At 27.8% G+C, this 15860-nt stretch overlaps 3 protein-coding genes across 4 annotated transcripts; 1 reads left to right on the top strand and 2 right to left on the bottom strand.

Annotated features, from left to right (window-relative positions):
* The first annotated feature begins 1895 nt into the window (after positions 1-1895).
* On the top strand, positions 1896-6248 carry LOC140668406 (cytochrome P450 4g15-like). The gene is made up of 8 exons (XM_072897392.1): positions 1896-2501; positions 2592-2805; positions 2972-3268; positions 3367-3799; positions 4012-4080; positions 5245-5413; positions 5538-5712; positions 5881-6248. The coding sequence occupies exons 1-8, from the start codon at positions 2366-2368 to the stop codon at positions 6104-6106; spliced, it is 1719 nt and encodes a 572-aa protein (XP_072753493.1). The 5' UTR covers positions 1896-2365; the 3' UTR covers positions 6107-6248.
* On the bottom strand, positions 4505-5096 carry LOC140668409 (cytochrome c). Its single transcript, XM_072897394.1, has 2 exons — positions 4895-5096; positions 4505-4689 (listed from the first exon to the last, which is right to left on the bottom strand). The coding sequence occupies exons 1-2, from the start codon at positions 5019-5021 to the stop codon at positions 4505-4507; spliced, it is 312 nt and encodes a 103-aa protein (XP_072753495.1). The 5' UTR covers positions 5022-5096.
* A 55-nt stretch (positions 6249-6303) lies between the features above and the next one.
* Positions 6304-14039, bottom strand: LOC140668405 (monocarboxylate transporter 9). 2 transcript variants are annotated; one of them, XM_072897390.1, is made up of 12 exons: positions 13843-14039; positions 12217-12324; positions 11239-11329; positions 10755-10964; positions 10465-10591; positions 8759-8973; positions 8594-8684; positions 8253-8524; positions 7862-8136; positions 7322-7620; positions 7029-7223; positions 6305-6944 (listed from the first exon to the last, which is right to left on the bottom strand). In XM_072897390.1, exons 3-12 carry the CDS (start codon positions 11242-11244, stop codon positions 6814-6816), a joined length of 1821 nt encoding a protein of 606 aa, XP_072753491.1. In that variant the 5' UTR covers positions 11245-11329; positions 12217-12324; positions 13843-14039; the 3' UTR covers positions 6305-6813. The 2 variants fall into 2 exon arrangements, with proteins under 2 accessions (XP_072753492.1, XP_072753491.1); XM_072897391.1 differs by lacking the exon at positions 12217-12324 and having other exon boundaries at positions 6304-6944.
* Positions 14040-15860: the final 1821 nt, after the last annotated feature.

Genomic DNA, 15860 nt, shown 5'->3' with positions numbered 1-15860 from the left:
TACATATTGTGTATAAAGTCATTCTTTCTAAAAATTATAAAATTTATTTAGCATTATTTTATATTCATACTTATAGATGCCGCCAAAAAATTTAAATTTGAAAATTACAAAGATTATATTTTTTTTATCAAAATTAAATATATTACTTTATGTAACTCTATGTAAATAAAAATTGTGAAAAAAGTAAGCATATATATAAATTAATTGTATCTTATATGCACATTAAAGGTAACCAATAGAATACTAGACATATATTAATAAATAAAGAATAAAGTTGCAATTTATCACTTCTCTTTTATTGTTTTTTAATCGTGGAGACTAAGAATAAGTATGTAATTGGATCAATGCATAAGTCATTAATACTTGACAATACTTTATCGCATTCTTTAATGGCAGCTTAATAAAAATTTTATAATTATATTATAGTTTTCTGCATGTTTTTACGACTACATATCGCTATGTTATACATATAGATGTGTTTGCACATCATTTGATCTTATTTTTATTGTTATTATATAATTATTCAATGTTTGTATAATCAGGTTTTATATATTATATTAAAAATCAAAATTAAAACTTAAATTTAAAAAGTTAGTAGTTTGAATTAAACCGCGAGAGTTGAAAGAGCGTATAAATATATATAAAAAATTAACGTATCGAATCAAAACTAATATAAATAATACACACATTCATATATAAACAATACTACAATCCAGACGTTTCGATCGCATCAAGATCCTCCTGAATGGACAGTGTAGAAACCAAGATGTTATCAGATTTGTAAATTTTAAAATTATCAAAATATAAATAAAATTTCATTTAATGAAAATCGACAATAATCAATCAAAAAATGAATGTCAACATCACATTTAATATTGAATTAAAGTTAAAATAAAAAAATTAAACAGAAACGGAAACAATATTTATTTTTACTACAATTTAAATTCCAATGTTTTCTTTCTTTTTTATTGACATTTTGATTAATATAACTATTACAAAATATAAATCACAATAAAAAAAATATAATAAATTTAATAATCTGATTCAATATTGGCCGTATAACGCTTATGAAATGTAAATTGCATATATAGATATATATTATAATGGAAAAAGAGTAAAGGAGGGTTTATAAAATTCTCAAAAATGAAAATTTTAATATTGGTAAATACACCAATAGAAATATGTGCCCTATGCGCTTATCAGTTTCGCAGAAAAATTATTTTTTACCAAATCGAATAGATTACTATCTATGTTTGGCTCTTAATCGCTCAGTTCTCTAAGTTCCTTGTTTACTCTTATTTTCTCAGTAATATATTATAATGCAAAATATGTTATATAATTACCATACAAAATAAAAGAAACACTCTTTATTTTGTATGGTAATCTTTACTTTATAAAGTTAGATTTTATCGTTAGTAGTGTCCAATCGTTGCTAGAGTTCAAATCGTAAAGGAAGAAGAAGAAGAAGAATAGCGCTGTTAAAATATTATTACTGATTGTTGCGACATTAGATGTATAAAAAATAGACACTATTTTATAAACTTTTATACATCTTCGACACTTTTATGATTATCAATGAGAAATAATTTATGATTACTAATAAGATATATACATCGACGAATCCGTGAAATACGAGTAAGAAATCAATAAAGACTCTCTATATCTCATTTTGTTCTTATATAAATTTAATATAGATATGAAAATTTCCTGTTAGATATTGTATTGTATTTCAAATATCATTAAGAAAAAAAATATCGGTTTAAAACTTTTTCTACTTTTATTATAGATTTTTCCAATCATAGCTTTGAGATGATTTGTTGATTATCGGCGATAAGTGGAATTATTGCGTATATAACTTACGTAACTGCGTTTATTGAATGTAAATCGCAAAGTACATATGTATGATGTAAAATGTAATTAGCATACAGAAAGAGAAATTAGCATATAAAATAGGAAACTTGTCTTTGAAGCTAGTTTTATTTGATGATTTCTTTAGACTTTTTTTAAAGACTTCTTTAAATTCTCCAGACTTTATTTATTGTTAGTCACATCAGTGCCAGTGGTCGGTGCATCGGTGTTTAAACCGTAGAGAAAGAAAAAAAGAATTATATTGTTATAATATTATCATTTATTGTTGTAAAGAAACGTATAAAGATTAGATACTGTCATACAAATTGTGAATATCTTTGACACTTTTATGATTGCCGATAAGAAGTAAAATATTTTTTGTTAAAGTGTAGTCAATTTCATAATTCTATTTTCTATTTTATAATTTTCTAAAGTTGCCATTCTACTTATACAAAAAACTTAAAAGTAGCATTATCAAGACACATTTTATCGTAATACACAATAATTCGTCTCTGCGATGGATGCGGTTCCACTAATATTGTATTTACCTAATATAACTTATTGTTTACTGGCTGTACTTATCGTAACGTTAATTGCATTATATTATTATGTCGAGACTTCTAGAGCAGTTTGTTTTGCAAAAAAGTTACCAGGTATATATTACACAAAAATGAATTTCTTAATTTTTAATAAGTAATAATCTTCCTAATATTAATTTACTAATAAACTATTTCTTTCCTTAGGTCCACCGCGCATACCAATACTAGGTCACGCATTAATATCTCTTGGATTATCTCCAGAAACTATGTTTTCTGTAGCTCTCAAATATCATGAAACATATGGATCAGTAGTAAGCATATATCTCGGAACAAGAGTAATAATCTTTTTAACAGATCCAGAAGATATCGAAATAATCTTGGGTAGCTCTGTACATCTTGATAAATCAGTGGAATATGAGTAAGCAATCAAATAATGAAGAATTTATATCTTATAGTTCTTATATAAAATTAATACAAACGCGCACGTAAGGTATTTTAGGGTTTTTCAAATATTATTATATTAAGTAAGAGAGATAGAAAGAGAGAAAAATGTCAGCTTGAAATTTTTTAAATTTTTATTATAGATTTTTCCAACCGTGGCTTGGAGATGGTTTGCTGATCACAACTGGCGATAAGTGGCGCAGACATAGGAAGGCAATAGCGCCTACATTTCACATGAATATCTTGAAAACATTTGTACCTTTATTTTATGAGAATAGCATGGATCTCGTTAGACGGCTTCGCGATGATGTTGGAAAAGAGTTCGACTGTCACGATTACCTATCAGCTGTAACGGTTGACATTTTAACAGAAACTGCAATGGGAATCAGAAGAGAAAAAAGGCAAAAGACTGGATACGATTATGCCGTAGCTGTGATGAAGTAGATATTATTCTTTCTTCTTAAATTTATATAATACATTATTATTGAACATTTATCATGAAAAAAATTTAAATGTAATAATAATTTCAATATTGTAGAATGAGCGATATTTTACATCGAAGGCATTATGATTTTTCGTTACGTTCTGACATAATTTTTAAACTTAGAAAGTTTGCGAAAAAACAAGAGAAATTGCTCAATATTATTCATACACTGACAGATAGTGTAATTGAAGAGAAATCTAAGGACATCGAAGACAAACTTATAAAGAATGTACAGCAAAAAGAAGTGCAAAAAAGCAAACAAATGGAAAATTCAAATGTCGTAAAAAATGAAGCACATGACAAAAATACTGTTACTAAATACACAAAACTGCATTATGTAAGGGATGATCTCGATGACATCGATGAAAATGACATAGGTGAGAAAAAACGACTCGCCTTTTTAGAGATGATGTTGGATTTGAAAAAGAACGGTGGACAAATGACTGATGAGGAGATTCGAGACGAAGTAAACACAATTATGTTTGAAGTATGTGTGTTGCATTTTCCATATAAAATAAAACAATGAACTCAATTATATAATAAATGTTCTGATACGTGTATATACGTGTGATTTTTACAATTAAACTTTCTCTTTTATTCTCTTTCTTTAGTAAAAAAAGTTTATTTATTGCAAGTAGAATATCATTATACACTTATTTTAATTCAATCTATTGTTAGGAAACTATCGATTTATTACAGGGTCATGATACCACGGCAGCTGGTTCGAGTTTTGCATTATGCGTCTTAGGAAATCATCAGGATATTCAGGTAGCTTTATTAGTAACTTAATATTTTTGGAGAAAAAATAATTAAGGGTTTTTACAGTTTTTTTATACTTAATTCTTCACAAAAGAAAGATTTATATAAGAAGTATGTATTACATTCTTTTGTATTTTAATTGCCTATGTAGAACGGCTCTTTATTTCAAGATGTAACAGAATTATTTTAGATATAAATTTTGTAAGAACCTATACATAGTGTTCGTCAAATATTTAAAATAATAATTAATATATTGTTGATAATTGTAATTAGATATTATTTTTTTATTAGCATTATATCAAAATATACGTAAAAGACATCCTAGTAATTTTATCATTCGACTTTTATTCTTTACAATAATAATACTGACATGTTAATTGCTTGTTTGTTTCTATCGAGTAATATCTTATCATACTATTTTATCAAAATACGATTATTTTAAAGTAGTTAAAAAAGCGATTAAATCCTTTCGATCTTCGGCTTTCTTAACACCATCGAATGCCTTTTTTGTTCCTGGAACAAACTTTTTTGGAAATTCAAGATAATCATTTAAAGCTTTCTCATCCCATACAACAGCCTTTTTTTTCATGCTTTCTGTAAAACTAAAACCTGGAACAGCTAAAAAATATATTAATTACATATTATAGCGAATAATCGAATATTATACATTTAGACGGAATTATAAAAACTTTCTAAATATTTATATAATACTAAACGTATATTACTGAATTTATTTTTAATTGAGTTAACAAAATACGGTATCTATTATAAATATAAAAAGAGTTTGTGGACGAGGAGACTTAATAAGACATTAATAACATACTTCCACTAGTTTTGCCTATGATGCCATGCAAGTTAGGACCTATTTTATGTTTGCCATCTTTCGTTGTGGTATGACAAGAAGCGCACATTTTCATGAATAGTTTTTTACCGTTAATAGGGTCACCCATTTTTTAATTAATTTTTTTACAAGACACATTAATTTATTAATTACACTAGAATAATCTGATAAAATTATAATTATATCTTAACCATATTCTTGTCATTGTAATTTATGTGACATTCACTTTTATCGTTCTTATTAAAAAAAAAAAAAAAAATCGATATTGTCCAACTTCGATATTAATCGCAAGTTAGTTACCCTCCTTCCAACATAATATCTTCACTGTGCAGGCTCGTGTGCATGAAGAATTGAATACAATTTTTGGCGACAGCGACAGGCAATGCACTTTTCAAGACACTTTGGAAATGAAATATCTCGAAAGAGTTATTTTGGAAACTCTGCGACTTTTCCCACCGGTGCCTGCGATTGCCAGAAAACTTAATGAAGATGTAAAAATAAGTAAGCATCCCCGATTAAATATAATAATAATATTGAGAGTTAAAAATTTCTTTATCATTTACTACAGGAATTTGTTTGTGTAAAGTGAAAAAGAAAAAAATAATTAATCTTTTTCATACGATAGTTACAGGTGATTATATCCTTCCAAAAACTGCCACGATATTGATAGGACAATACGCAATACATCGTTCGGAAAAATATTACCCAAATCCAACAGTTTTCAATCCAGACAATTTCTTACCGGAAAAAATGCAACAGAGACATTATTATGCTTTCATTCCTTTTAGTGCTGGTCCAAGGTATTTAATAGATAAACAACCATTTTTGATACTGAAACTTTTATATACTTGAGACCATTTTCAAAATTTTATTAAATACTGTATATTAACAGATATTTCATAAAAATATTTTATCGTGACACAATTCATTGTTATATTGTTATATTGATAATAGAAAATTTTGTAAAGGTCCTGTGTGGGGCGGAAATACGCTATGCTAAAATTGAAAGTCCTGTTATCGACGATACTGAGGAATTATCGTGTCATTTCTGATGTAGCAGATAAAGATTTTATATTACGAGCCGACATTATTTTAAAAAGACACGACGGATTTAAGATCAAGCTCGAGCCACGCAAGCCAGTATGTCGTAAACCAAGAGAACCGCAGGAATTTAATGTTCCCGTATCTGTGTGATTTGTGCTAAACATGTTATTCTATACCTTATTATAAAAGTTTTAGAATGGTGTATGTATACAATATATATATATATAAATATATATATATTTATATATATATGTATATAAGTATGTATTTCATCATTCTGTATACGTTGCACTTATAATTTAATTATAGACATATACAAAGTAAAACGTTTTGTCTTTGTTTATTATCATTTTAGTATATTTTTGTCAATTATAAAACTGATTATGCTAAGAAAAATTGAGCTGGACAATACATTTTTGCAAATAAAGTACTATTTAAGATACATATACCTATTTAATCCTTAACTTAGTGTTTTAACTTAGTCCGTAACTTAGTGTTTTGCGTATAAAAAATTAAATCTGATTTATTTTTCAAAATATATAAAATTTGTTGTATAAAAAGAATAAATGCAAAATATAATATAAGTTAAAATATTAATTTTTTTAAATTTTAAAATATTAAATTTTTTTAATTTTTAAAATATAAAAAATTAAAAAAAAATCCATATAAATATCCTTTTTGTATATAAAAAATGTAGAATAACGCTAATAAGTATATTAAAAAAGAAACAAGTACAACGATATAATTTAGTTATTGTTTTCTCTCTTCATTTACGTCTGTTGAGTTGGAAAAAATGTTTAATAATATCCTTTATTCTTTTCTATGATCCTATGGTGGATAAAGGCTTCGTAATGGTTCTATTCCTTTAGTCGTTTTTTAAGATCCACAAAGGTAAATTGTAGAATCCAAGGTATAATAAACGCACCATTTAATACTAGTAGAGAGATTTGATACATGTCGAAGCTGTCAGTCCAGTCTTTAATAAATCCTACAACAATGCATGCATAATTATATTATAATTATATTATGAATATATAGGTAATGTTATTACCTATATACTTTTTCATCTTACCTGCGATAGCGCCGCAGACTATCGTAACTAAACCACTAATGATTCCGAAAATACCATAAGCTGAAGCAAACTTTTCTATGCTAATATCTTCAATGATGACAAGAGGTTGCGGAACGATCAACCACGAACGCGAAGCACCGCTTAACGCTATCGTGATGAACGTCCCCATAAGTGTATGCTGGTATAATAAAAAACCTACAAATATTTTTTTTATGACCCTTTATCTTAGAAATAAAAAATTCCCGTATAAAAATCTATTTATTATATACGTTTAATCTCAGAATAATACTGACTTAGTCTTGTGAATTGCGTGACAATCATAGCTCCCAAGAATAAATATTTTGCCTTTACGGTCACTTTCAATGTAAAAATTGTTAGTAAAATTTTCGATATCAACTCAGCTATTCCATTAATCATAAGAGCTAACGCAGCGTCGCTTTTAGTGTATCCTCTATCGGCCATTATAAGAGGAATAAAAGAGGAGAAACCATAGTCGGCGGTGGACACAACACTGACACCAAAACATAAATTCAGGAAACCCCAATTTTTTACCAACGACATATCAATGAGTTCTCTTAGAAATTTCTTGTATCTTTAAACAAAATAAGTTACATATATTTTATACAAGTATATATAAATATTAATATAAACATATACAATATAAAATACTTTAATTTTATATATACTATCAAATTATAAATATGAAAAGATAAAATCTATTATATTGGTCATACTAATTAATCTTGAGTTCCTAAGATATTGAATCATATAATTTAATTATAAGAATAATTAGAGAAAAATTATGATAAACATTAATGAATAATTATGCTCACTTTTTCTTTTGTTTTTCTTTGGTTTTTTGTGTCTCCTTCTCCTTCTCCTGAATTTTCTTATTCGTCTGTTGCTTTGAATTTTTCTTTTCTGGAAATTGTTGACTTATATCACTTAATGCACCAATGCTAGTCGCCAAATTGACCAAGCTGGATGCTGATAGAGTATTCGACATACGCTTCACCAAATTTTCCCGCATCGATACTGATTTAGTTCTTTCGCGAATTTCATCTTCGATTCCGGAGATTGAAGCGACTCTTACTCTTTGCGCAGAAGACTAATTTACATAGTCAATATATAAGTAAATTGAAAAATAGAATATTATGTAGAAAAATTATAAATTAAAAATTAAGTAACAAAAGAACGTTAAATGGCCTCTTAATTTTACGTTACCTTAAATGTTTTGTCAATTAGTAAGGGCTCTTTTGTGTCGTTTTCTTCCTTAAGGCTGTGAAGACTTCTGCACTTAATTTTTGAAGACATGTGGATAACATCGATGGTTGAATGCCGATTCGACTGTGACAGTTCTTGAAATCTTTGTTCTTTTTCACGTGCCTTTTCAGCGCGAACATCATCTATGTTTTTGATGTGCCATTCCACAGGATGCATGAATGCCATACCAATTAAACTATTAAGACTTATTGCGCCCATAATAGCTGAGGTACCTAATATAAATCATGAAAAACTATTAATTGTAATTTTCTACAATTTGTCTATTTTTATTAAAGTCTTACCGCGAAAGCCATACAATGTCATCATCTTTTCGGTTAATGTTGGAAAAATAATTGGACCCAACCCGATTATAACTTGCGTCGCGCTCATCACCTGAAGAATAAAAGAAAATTTTTTAAGACATTAAAAAATTCTTAAATAGATTCGAGCATGAATCATTGCCTTACTTTTGTTCTTTTTTTTACAAAATACGTATTGAAAACCGTATTGCAGATCGTCATAATTAATCCCAATCCTAAACCTTGTAAAAAGAAAATAAAAGCAAAATCATATATATTTCTGATAAACGCCAGCAAGATGTCTGCTATTGCAAAGATGAGCACTCCTATAAATCCGACTGATCTTGCAGAATATCTTTTCAACAAGGTGTTGGTCAACATGCCTGAAAAAATATTGTACTCTGTAATGAATTTATACTAGAAGTAGAACAAAAAAACATCTTATCAATAATGATATAGTACTGTAATATTATGAGAACAAAATGTAGTTTCTTAAAAATATACTCTAAAAATTTATAATAAACTAATTTTTTTTAATTTAATTAAATACAAAATATTAGAATATTGGAAAATATTAGAAAAAAAAATATATTTTTTTCTTTTCTCTTCTATATTAATGTAGTTAGATTACAAACATTTATATGTTTAAAATATTATTCTTACAGTATTATAATATAGATGTAAGTTATAATAATTTTATTAGTTATAAATCTTATTAATTATAGGTCCCTCTTTTTCTCAATTATATCGTATTTGACAACAAAAAATACATTAAAAATCCAATTCAAACTATATTTAAATTCTCACTCATAAATCTCGAAATTTAATTTATGACAAAAGTTTTATCTTTGAACTTATTTACAAATAAGAAAATTTCCATTGAATAAGTGCGCAGTTCTATACTCAAAATAATGCTCTTGTCTAATAATTATAATTTATTTATCAAACAACACATAATCCAGCATGATAATGTGAGAGAGAGTGTGTGTGTGTGAGAGAAAGAGAAGATGCATTTGTTTTATGTACGCGTGATTGGTGTGTACATACGTATGATTGATGCATGATTGGCAGCGAAATGCGCGACGCGCGTATGCATACATGAGAGCGCGACATAAGTCCGCGACAATTGAATAGCAAAAAAAAATATTATGACACATCAGGAGAAGACATTAAGACATTAGTGTGTGTGCAGTTTTATCGCGAGGTTTCTTTTTGAGGTGATTTAATTTTCCGTTTGATTAGTGTCCCTTTTCTTTCGGGATAGTTTAACTATTTAATAGATAGCAAGAAAATATTATCCCACAATAACGATAAGTATCATAATAAAACAATTAGATATAAATTATATAATGTAATGTAGTTATACTCGAATTATGTAGCTTTAACTTGTATTATTGTATATATATGCATTTACATACAATACATATGTGTATTGAAACAAAATTATAATACATAATACAGAATCGATTTAATTTTCTGTATAAGAATTATTTATTTAGTGTCTGCACATTTTCAGTGGAAGCTAACTTAATGCATTCACATCATCATAAAAACGAAAAGTCGCATCTTCTTTACTTAATCTTCTTATCGCAGATATTAATGCACATACAAACTTGCAAGATGTAAATACAAACTTGTTTTTTTAACGAAGAAGCTTGAGAAAAATAAAAATTAACAACACACATACACACACACACACACACATACACACACACACACACATACATAAATATACATACATACAAATTTTTCTATTGTGTGTATTCTTTTTATACAAAATGTATTTATTATTAAATTTGTATATCAATTTTAATCGATAATTTTATAAATAATTTACTACATCTTTTTCAAGTTGGTGTTATAAAAGTGCTTACTTGTAATAGAGAAGCTGACCATAAAGAAGGAATTGGACAAACTTGATGCCATGCCCGCTTGTCCAGAAGCTTCGAGAAACTCGCCAAAGATTAAGTTAAAAGAAGATGATGGACTCAGTGTAATGATCTAAAATAGTAAAAGTTATTCATTACATCCCTGTATAAAGTCATTCATTTTTGCGTTGAAAAAGGTTTTGAAAAAAGCCATATTATTTGTAGATGAACAGCAATTTGTCTGTTTCAAAAATTATACTAAGCATTATTATGTTTGTCACTATCATTATACTAACATAAATTAGTGTCACGGCCAATGCAATCATCCATCCCCAACCGCCATCTGGCGCCAGATCTTCCAAAGTAATTTCATCCTCTTTGTTTATCAGTTCTTGTATTTTTATAGGTCTGTTCTTCTTTTTATTTTTGATTGTATTATCAATTGCAGATGCATTTGTCGGCATGCTATTTGTTTTTGTCACTGTCATACTATATTCTTCTTCAATCTTGAAATAATAAATTTAAAAGTTTAGTGCATGTAGTTAAAAATTTATTGCTTTCCTAATTTATTTGAATATATTCAAAGATATAATTTTTTTTCTTCTTAGTTAAATATATAAAAAGATGTAGAAGATATTTAATAAAAAGTAAATATAAAAATAAAATTATATCTTTACTAAATATATTTCAAGATTTATTTCTAAATATATTCTCTATTATTATTATTAAAATTAGAAGAAAAATTAAAAATAATATAAGATAAAGAAATTGGTATCTTACAGTCATAGTTTTCTACTATGTTTTTAATCTTCGGATTGAGAACAATTTCAATGATCTTACAAAGATCGACGTTTTAACAGTTCAGCCAAACCTATACAGTAACAATTCTTATATTATTGCAGAATAAGTTTGCTTAATTAGAAAGCGAAAATGATTTTTAAGTTTTAAAGTTTTGTTTCTAATATAAATTAGTAATATAAAATAAATATAAATAAACTTTCGATATATAATAGCTAAACATAGATAACAATTTAGATAAATTATCATATGTACAATCGGATCGAACTGATAGAACCACTTAGACCGATAGAAGAACCACTTCTCAAACTAAATTCATCGATTAACTCAATCGATAATCAGTAATATCAACGCCTGCAATATTTTGTTAAATATCATAATATTTTATGAATTAATACATGAAAAAAAAAATTAAACTAGAAACAATGAATTATATATAGTTAAAAATTTAGCTAAAGATAATTTTATCACTTTGAATCAATCATCGATTAAGTTAATCAAAGTTTAATCGATTTAAAATGTCTAGAAAAAATTAAAAGCATTGAAAAAGAGAAAAATTGTATATCTTTTCTTTTTATTTTTTTTACAATAAAAAGTGTATGCTAGATTTTATAAATGAGCATTGATTGCTAAAGTTTTAGAATTACACGAACGATAATCAATAGTTAATGAGAAATGACAATATAATTCGTAAAGTTTGTATAAAGCGACCAAGCATATTTCAATAATTACATACTTTGAATAATTAGATGATTTAATGAGTTAATTAATATTAATATAGTGTGCAATTGAGAGGCTATCTTTTCAGAAACATTTTTTATAAATCTATATATACATATATCCGTCTTTCTTATATTGTTATATATTAAATCTCTCTTTTGCGCAATGTCAAACTAGTCAGACTATACTTTTGTTTTATTAATATAGCAGTCAAGTTAAAGATAAGATTTAAATATTTACCCAAGGAAATTGTCACAATAAATAAATGTGTGTGGCAATACGTCAACGATTTCAATACATTTCCACGATAATCGAAGATAGACAGAAGGTAGAGCAGTATCCGACTAACTGAAATATACCAGAAAACGATTTCAAAAGCTCTCTTATCTACGTACAAGATGCCATCATATTAAATACCTATTCTTAAGCCGGAATGAAATATTACCACTTGTAATCACGAAATTGTACGAAAGAGAACTAAGAGTGTAGACAAAATACTTAATATACTTTCTGATGCATAATAAAATGCGTCAATAAAATATAATATGAGCCATTGCATAGAAAATGATCGAACGTTTTTTTTATATATTTAATTAGTCGACATATTATGTCCAGACTTGGAAAAAGATGGGTCAAAAAAGAATGATACTGTTCCGAAATTAAACGTCTTACGGCGAATGATTAACGTCAGTTCGCGAACGAATTGTAAGGCTCAAAAAGCAGATAAACGATTAATTCTGTCGTTATTACTCTGCCCTTTTGAACATTCGGTGGTCCCTCTTTCATAAGAGAATTTAATATCTTTTACACGAGATCAAGTGCGACTTTCGGACTGGGAGTGAAAGAGGAAATAATCTTAATGAGAAAATAATAGTTTTAACATAAAGTCTAAATTTTACTCGAAAACGAAGTATTTATTAAATTGGTATATATAATATATAATTAGATTATTAAAATGATTCATGGCTTAAAAAAATTTAATTTTAATGAGAAAGAAATAGGAGGAAGATTTTTAGTTGATTTACTATTTAGCCTGAATTTCTTAATATATTGATAATCAAGATGAGATTCTGATTGGCTTTCGAATGCACAAGCTTGTTCTATATTAATATTATGTACACTGAATTGAACGTATTATAAACTGAAAATTGTTATGTCAAGAATGGAAAGAATTATAATGCTGATGAAAATAATAATTATGACAGAAAATAATAACTTAGAGCCATAGTTTACATGTCTTTTCTTTTATACTTAGAAGTATGCTTAAAATTAAATAAATAGATAAATAAAAGGCAATAGGAGCGAGGAGATTTGATTCGAAATATAAGTTTTTTCTTTTTTTCAGTCTAGACAACATGTCACATAGCATATCAACATTAATACATTGATGAATTTAAAAAAAACGGAAATTGTAATCAAAAAATTAAACGTTTCGATCCATGTTTTTGGATCCTCTTCAGCATGACAATAAAAATGAAATGTGTAATTATATGTAATTAGAATTTGAATTTCTGGAACACATCGTGTGAATAAAACGCAAGCAGTGTACAATTAAAAATCAAATTCGCATTCGCCTGATCAAATAGATCACTACCATGAATCCGCTGTACATTTTAATCGCATGTATAATGATATAATTAAGTCGTTCATGTATATAAATGGTGTTTACACTCTATATTTGGTCGTAGTTGTAGTGCTGTTTTATTGCGGATCATGGTTTTTACATTCGAAAGTGTTTGACTTTTTATTCCTACGGCTTCCATGCTAATCCCGTTAAGCAATTCTCCGAGGTTTCCAGACCACGAGAGGCATGCAGTTAGATTGAAAGAATAAAATCTATATTAATAAATCAAATACAATAAATACCTGGTTATATTGATGTTTTGTCGGCTACCTCATATACACGATTTATAAATTAGACTTAACTCAGAAAAAATGCTTAGAGAATGTATTTTCCAATTTACGTGTTTATTTAAAAATATGGTATCTTTGTCTCGCACTGATATTTCACGTATAGCTATGACGGAGGCTTAGATGGTAGTGAGGTCAAGGACAAAAAATAAATTTTCAAGAAGAAGACGTTAGTTAGGTGACTTTAGATCTTAGGCAGTTTGTTTATTATATCCTCGTAAATAGCTGGCAAACATTCTGTGTCTGTTTGTAGATTTATGCTGTTTGTTTGTCTTTTAATGTGTAACATTTCTCATATCAGTCTTTTTGTATAATAAGGCTCATTGTCTAGAATTTGTACTTTGTCCCAATTGAAGTCATGATTATATGTTAAGCGGTGGTCAGTGATAACTGATTTGTTATTACTAGACCTCATTATGTTGGTCTTGTGTTCTTTTATTCTGGTCTTTAGTTTCCTGCCCGTTTGACCAACATATGACGCGTCGCAGTTTAGGCAATTAATTTTGTAGACTATGTTGTATTTGTTTTCATGGGATTTGGGATCGGGCCTTTATGCGTCTTAATAAATTTATTGTTTTTGTTTATGCTGTAGCAGGCTAGCTTTATGTCAACATCTTTTAGAGCATTCTTTATTTTTTCCCTTACCGAATGTAAATACGGAATTGTAAAATATGAGTTATTTTTAAGTGCTGGTGATTCTCTATTAATTGGTCTTTTATTAATTAAATACTTAATACGTTTGTTAATTGTTGTGAAAATGAAATCGGTTGGGTAGGAGTTGTCTGATAAAATCTTTATTATAAATTTAAAATTCTTTTCATGGAACATAGGATGTGATAATAAGAATACTCTATCGGTTAAGCCTATTATTGTGCCTCTTTTTTGATTGATAGGATGTTGGAAATGAAAATTAAGATATCTACTCGAGAACGTGTTCTTGTGGTACCAGTCAAATTTTAGATAGTTATTTTTTAAAATGAGCGTGAGGTCTAAAAAGTTGATTTTGTTTTGGACATTTTTTTCAACTGTGAATTGTACTCTGTTGTGAAAGGAGTTGAAAATGGTCACTGTCAATAAATTTTGAAGGCACTGATATTAATATGTCGTCAACATATCTGATATAAATGGGAGGGGTAAAATTCAATAATGTTAATGCTTTTTCCTCTATGTCTTGTAGGACTATGTCGGCGATAATAGGAGAAAGAGGGGAGCCCATTGGTGTGCCAAATGTTTGTCGGTAAATTTTGTTGTTAAATATGAAGTATGTTGAGTTTAAGACTAAGTTTATTGCCATTAAAAATTCCGGTTCCGGGATGTCGCAATTCTGTGTAAAATAATGCCATCTTTTTGATATGCTTTCTATTGCTAAATTAATCGAGATGTTAGTGAACAGCGAAATTACATCTAGAGAGACTAACTCATAATCACTATCAATCTGATATATACATCTGATAGATTGTTAACTAGATCGAAACTGTTTGTAATGTGGCTCTTAGCTTTCGGAAAGCTGTCATACATGATTTTTTGTAACCAACTGGCTAAGTTATATAATAAACTGTTAATAGATGAAACAATCAATTTATATGGGATGTTGTTCTTATGGATTTTAGGCAATCCGTATGCTCTCGGTAAGTTTCCTTCACTAAATGACAGTTTCCGGTATTCAATGGTCGAGATGTATTCCTGTTTTTTACACCTTTTAAGTATCTCGTGAAGACTTGAGACTAGTTTATTAATTGGGTTTTTGTTTAATAGAACGTAAGTCTCTTTATCAGACAACAAATCTTCGACTTTGTGGGTGTATATGTTCTTGTCTAGAGCCACTGTTAGGTTACCCTTATCAACTCTAGTAAGGATAAGGTTCGCGTTTTCGTTTAGAAAATTATTAGTGATTGATTGTAATGCTTAAAATTGTTAGAGATGGGAGAATTCCAAAATTTCGGTTTATTATTCGGATTTTTGTAATGTCTTCA

Source organism: Anoplolepis gracilipes, chromosome 8 (assembly GCF_047496725.1).
Source record: "Anoplolepis gracilipes chromosome 8, ASM4749672v1, whole genome shotgun sequence".
In the NCBI taxonomy this organism is placed as follows: Eukaryota; Metazoa; Arthropoda; class Insecta; order Hymenoptera; family Formicidae; genus Anoplolepis; species Anoplolepis gracilipes.
The sequence above is the reverse complement of the archived record's forward strand: the minus strand, read 5'-3'. Positions and strand labels throughout refer to the sequence as shown.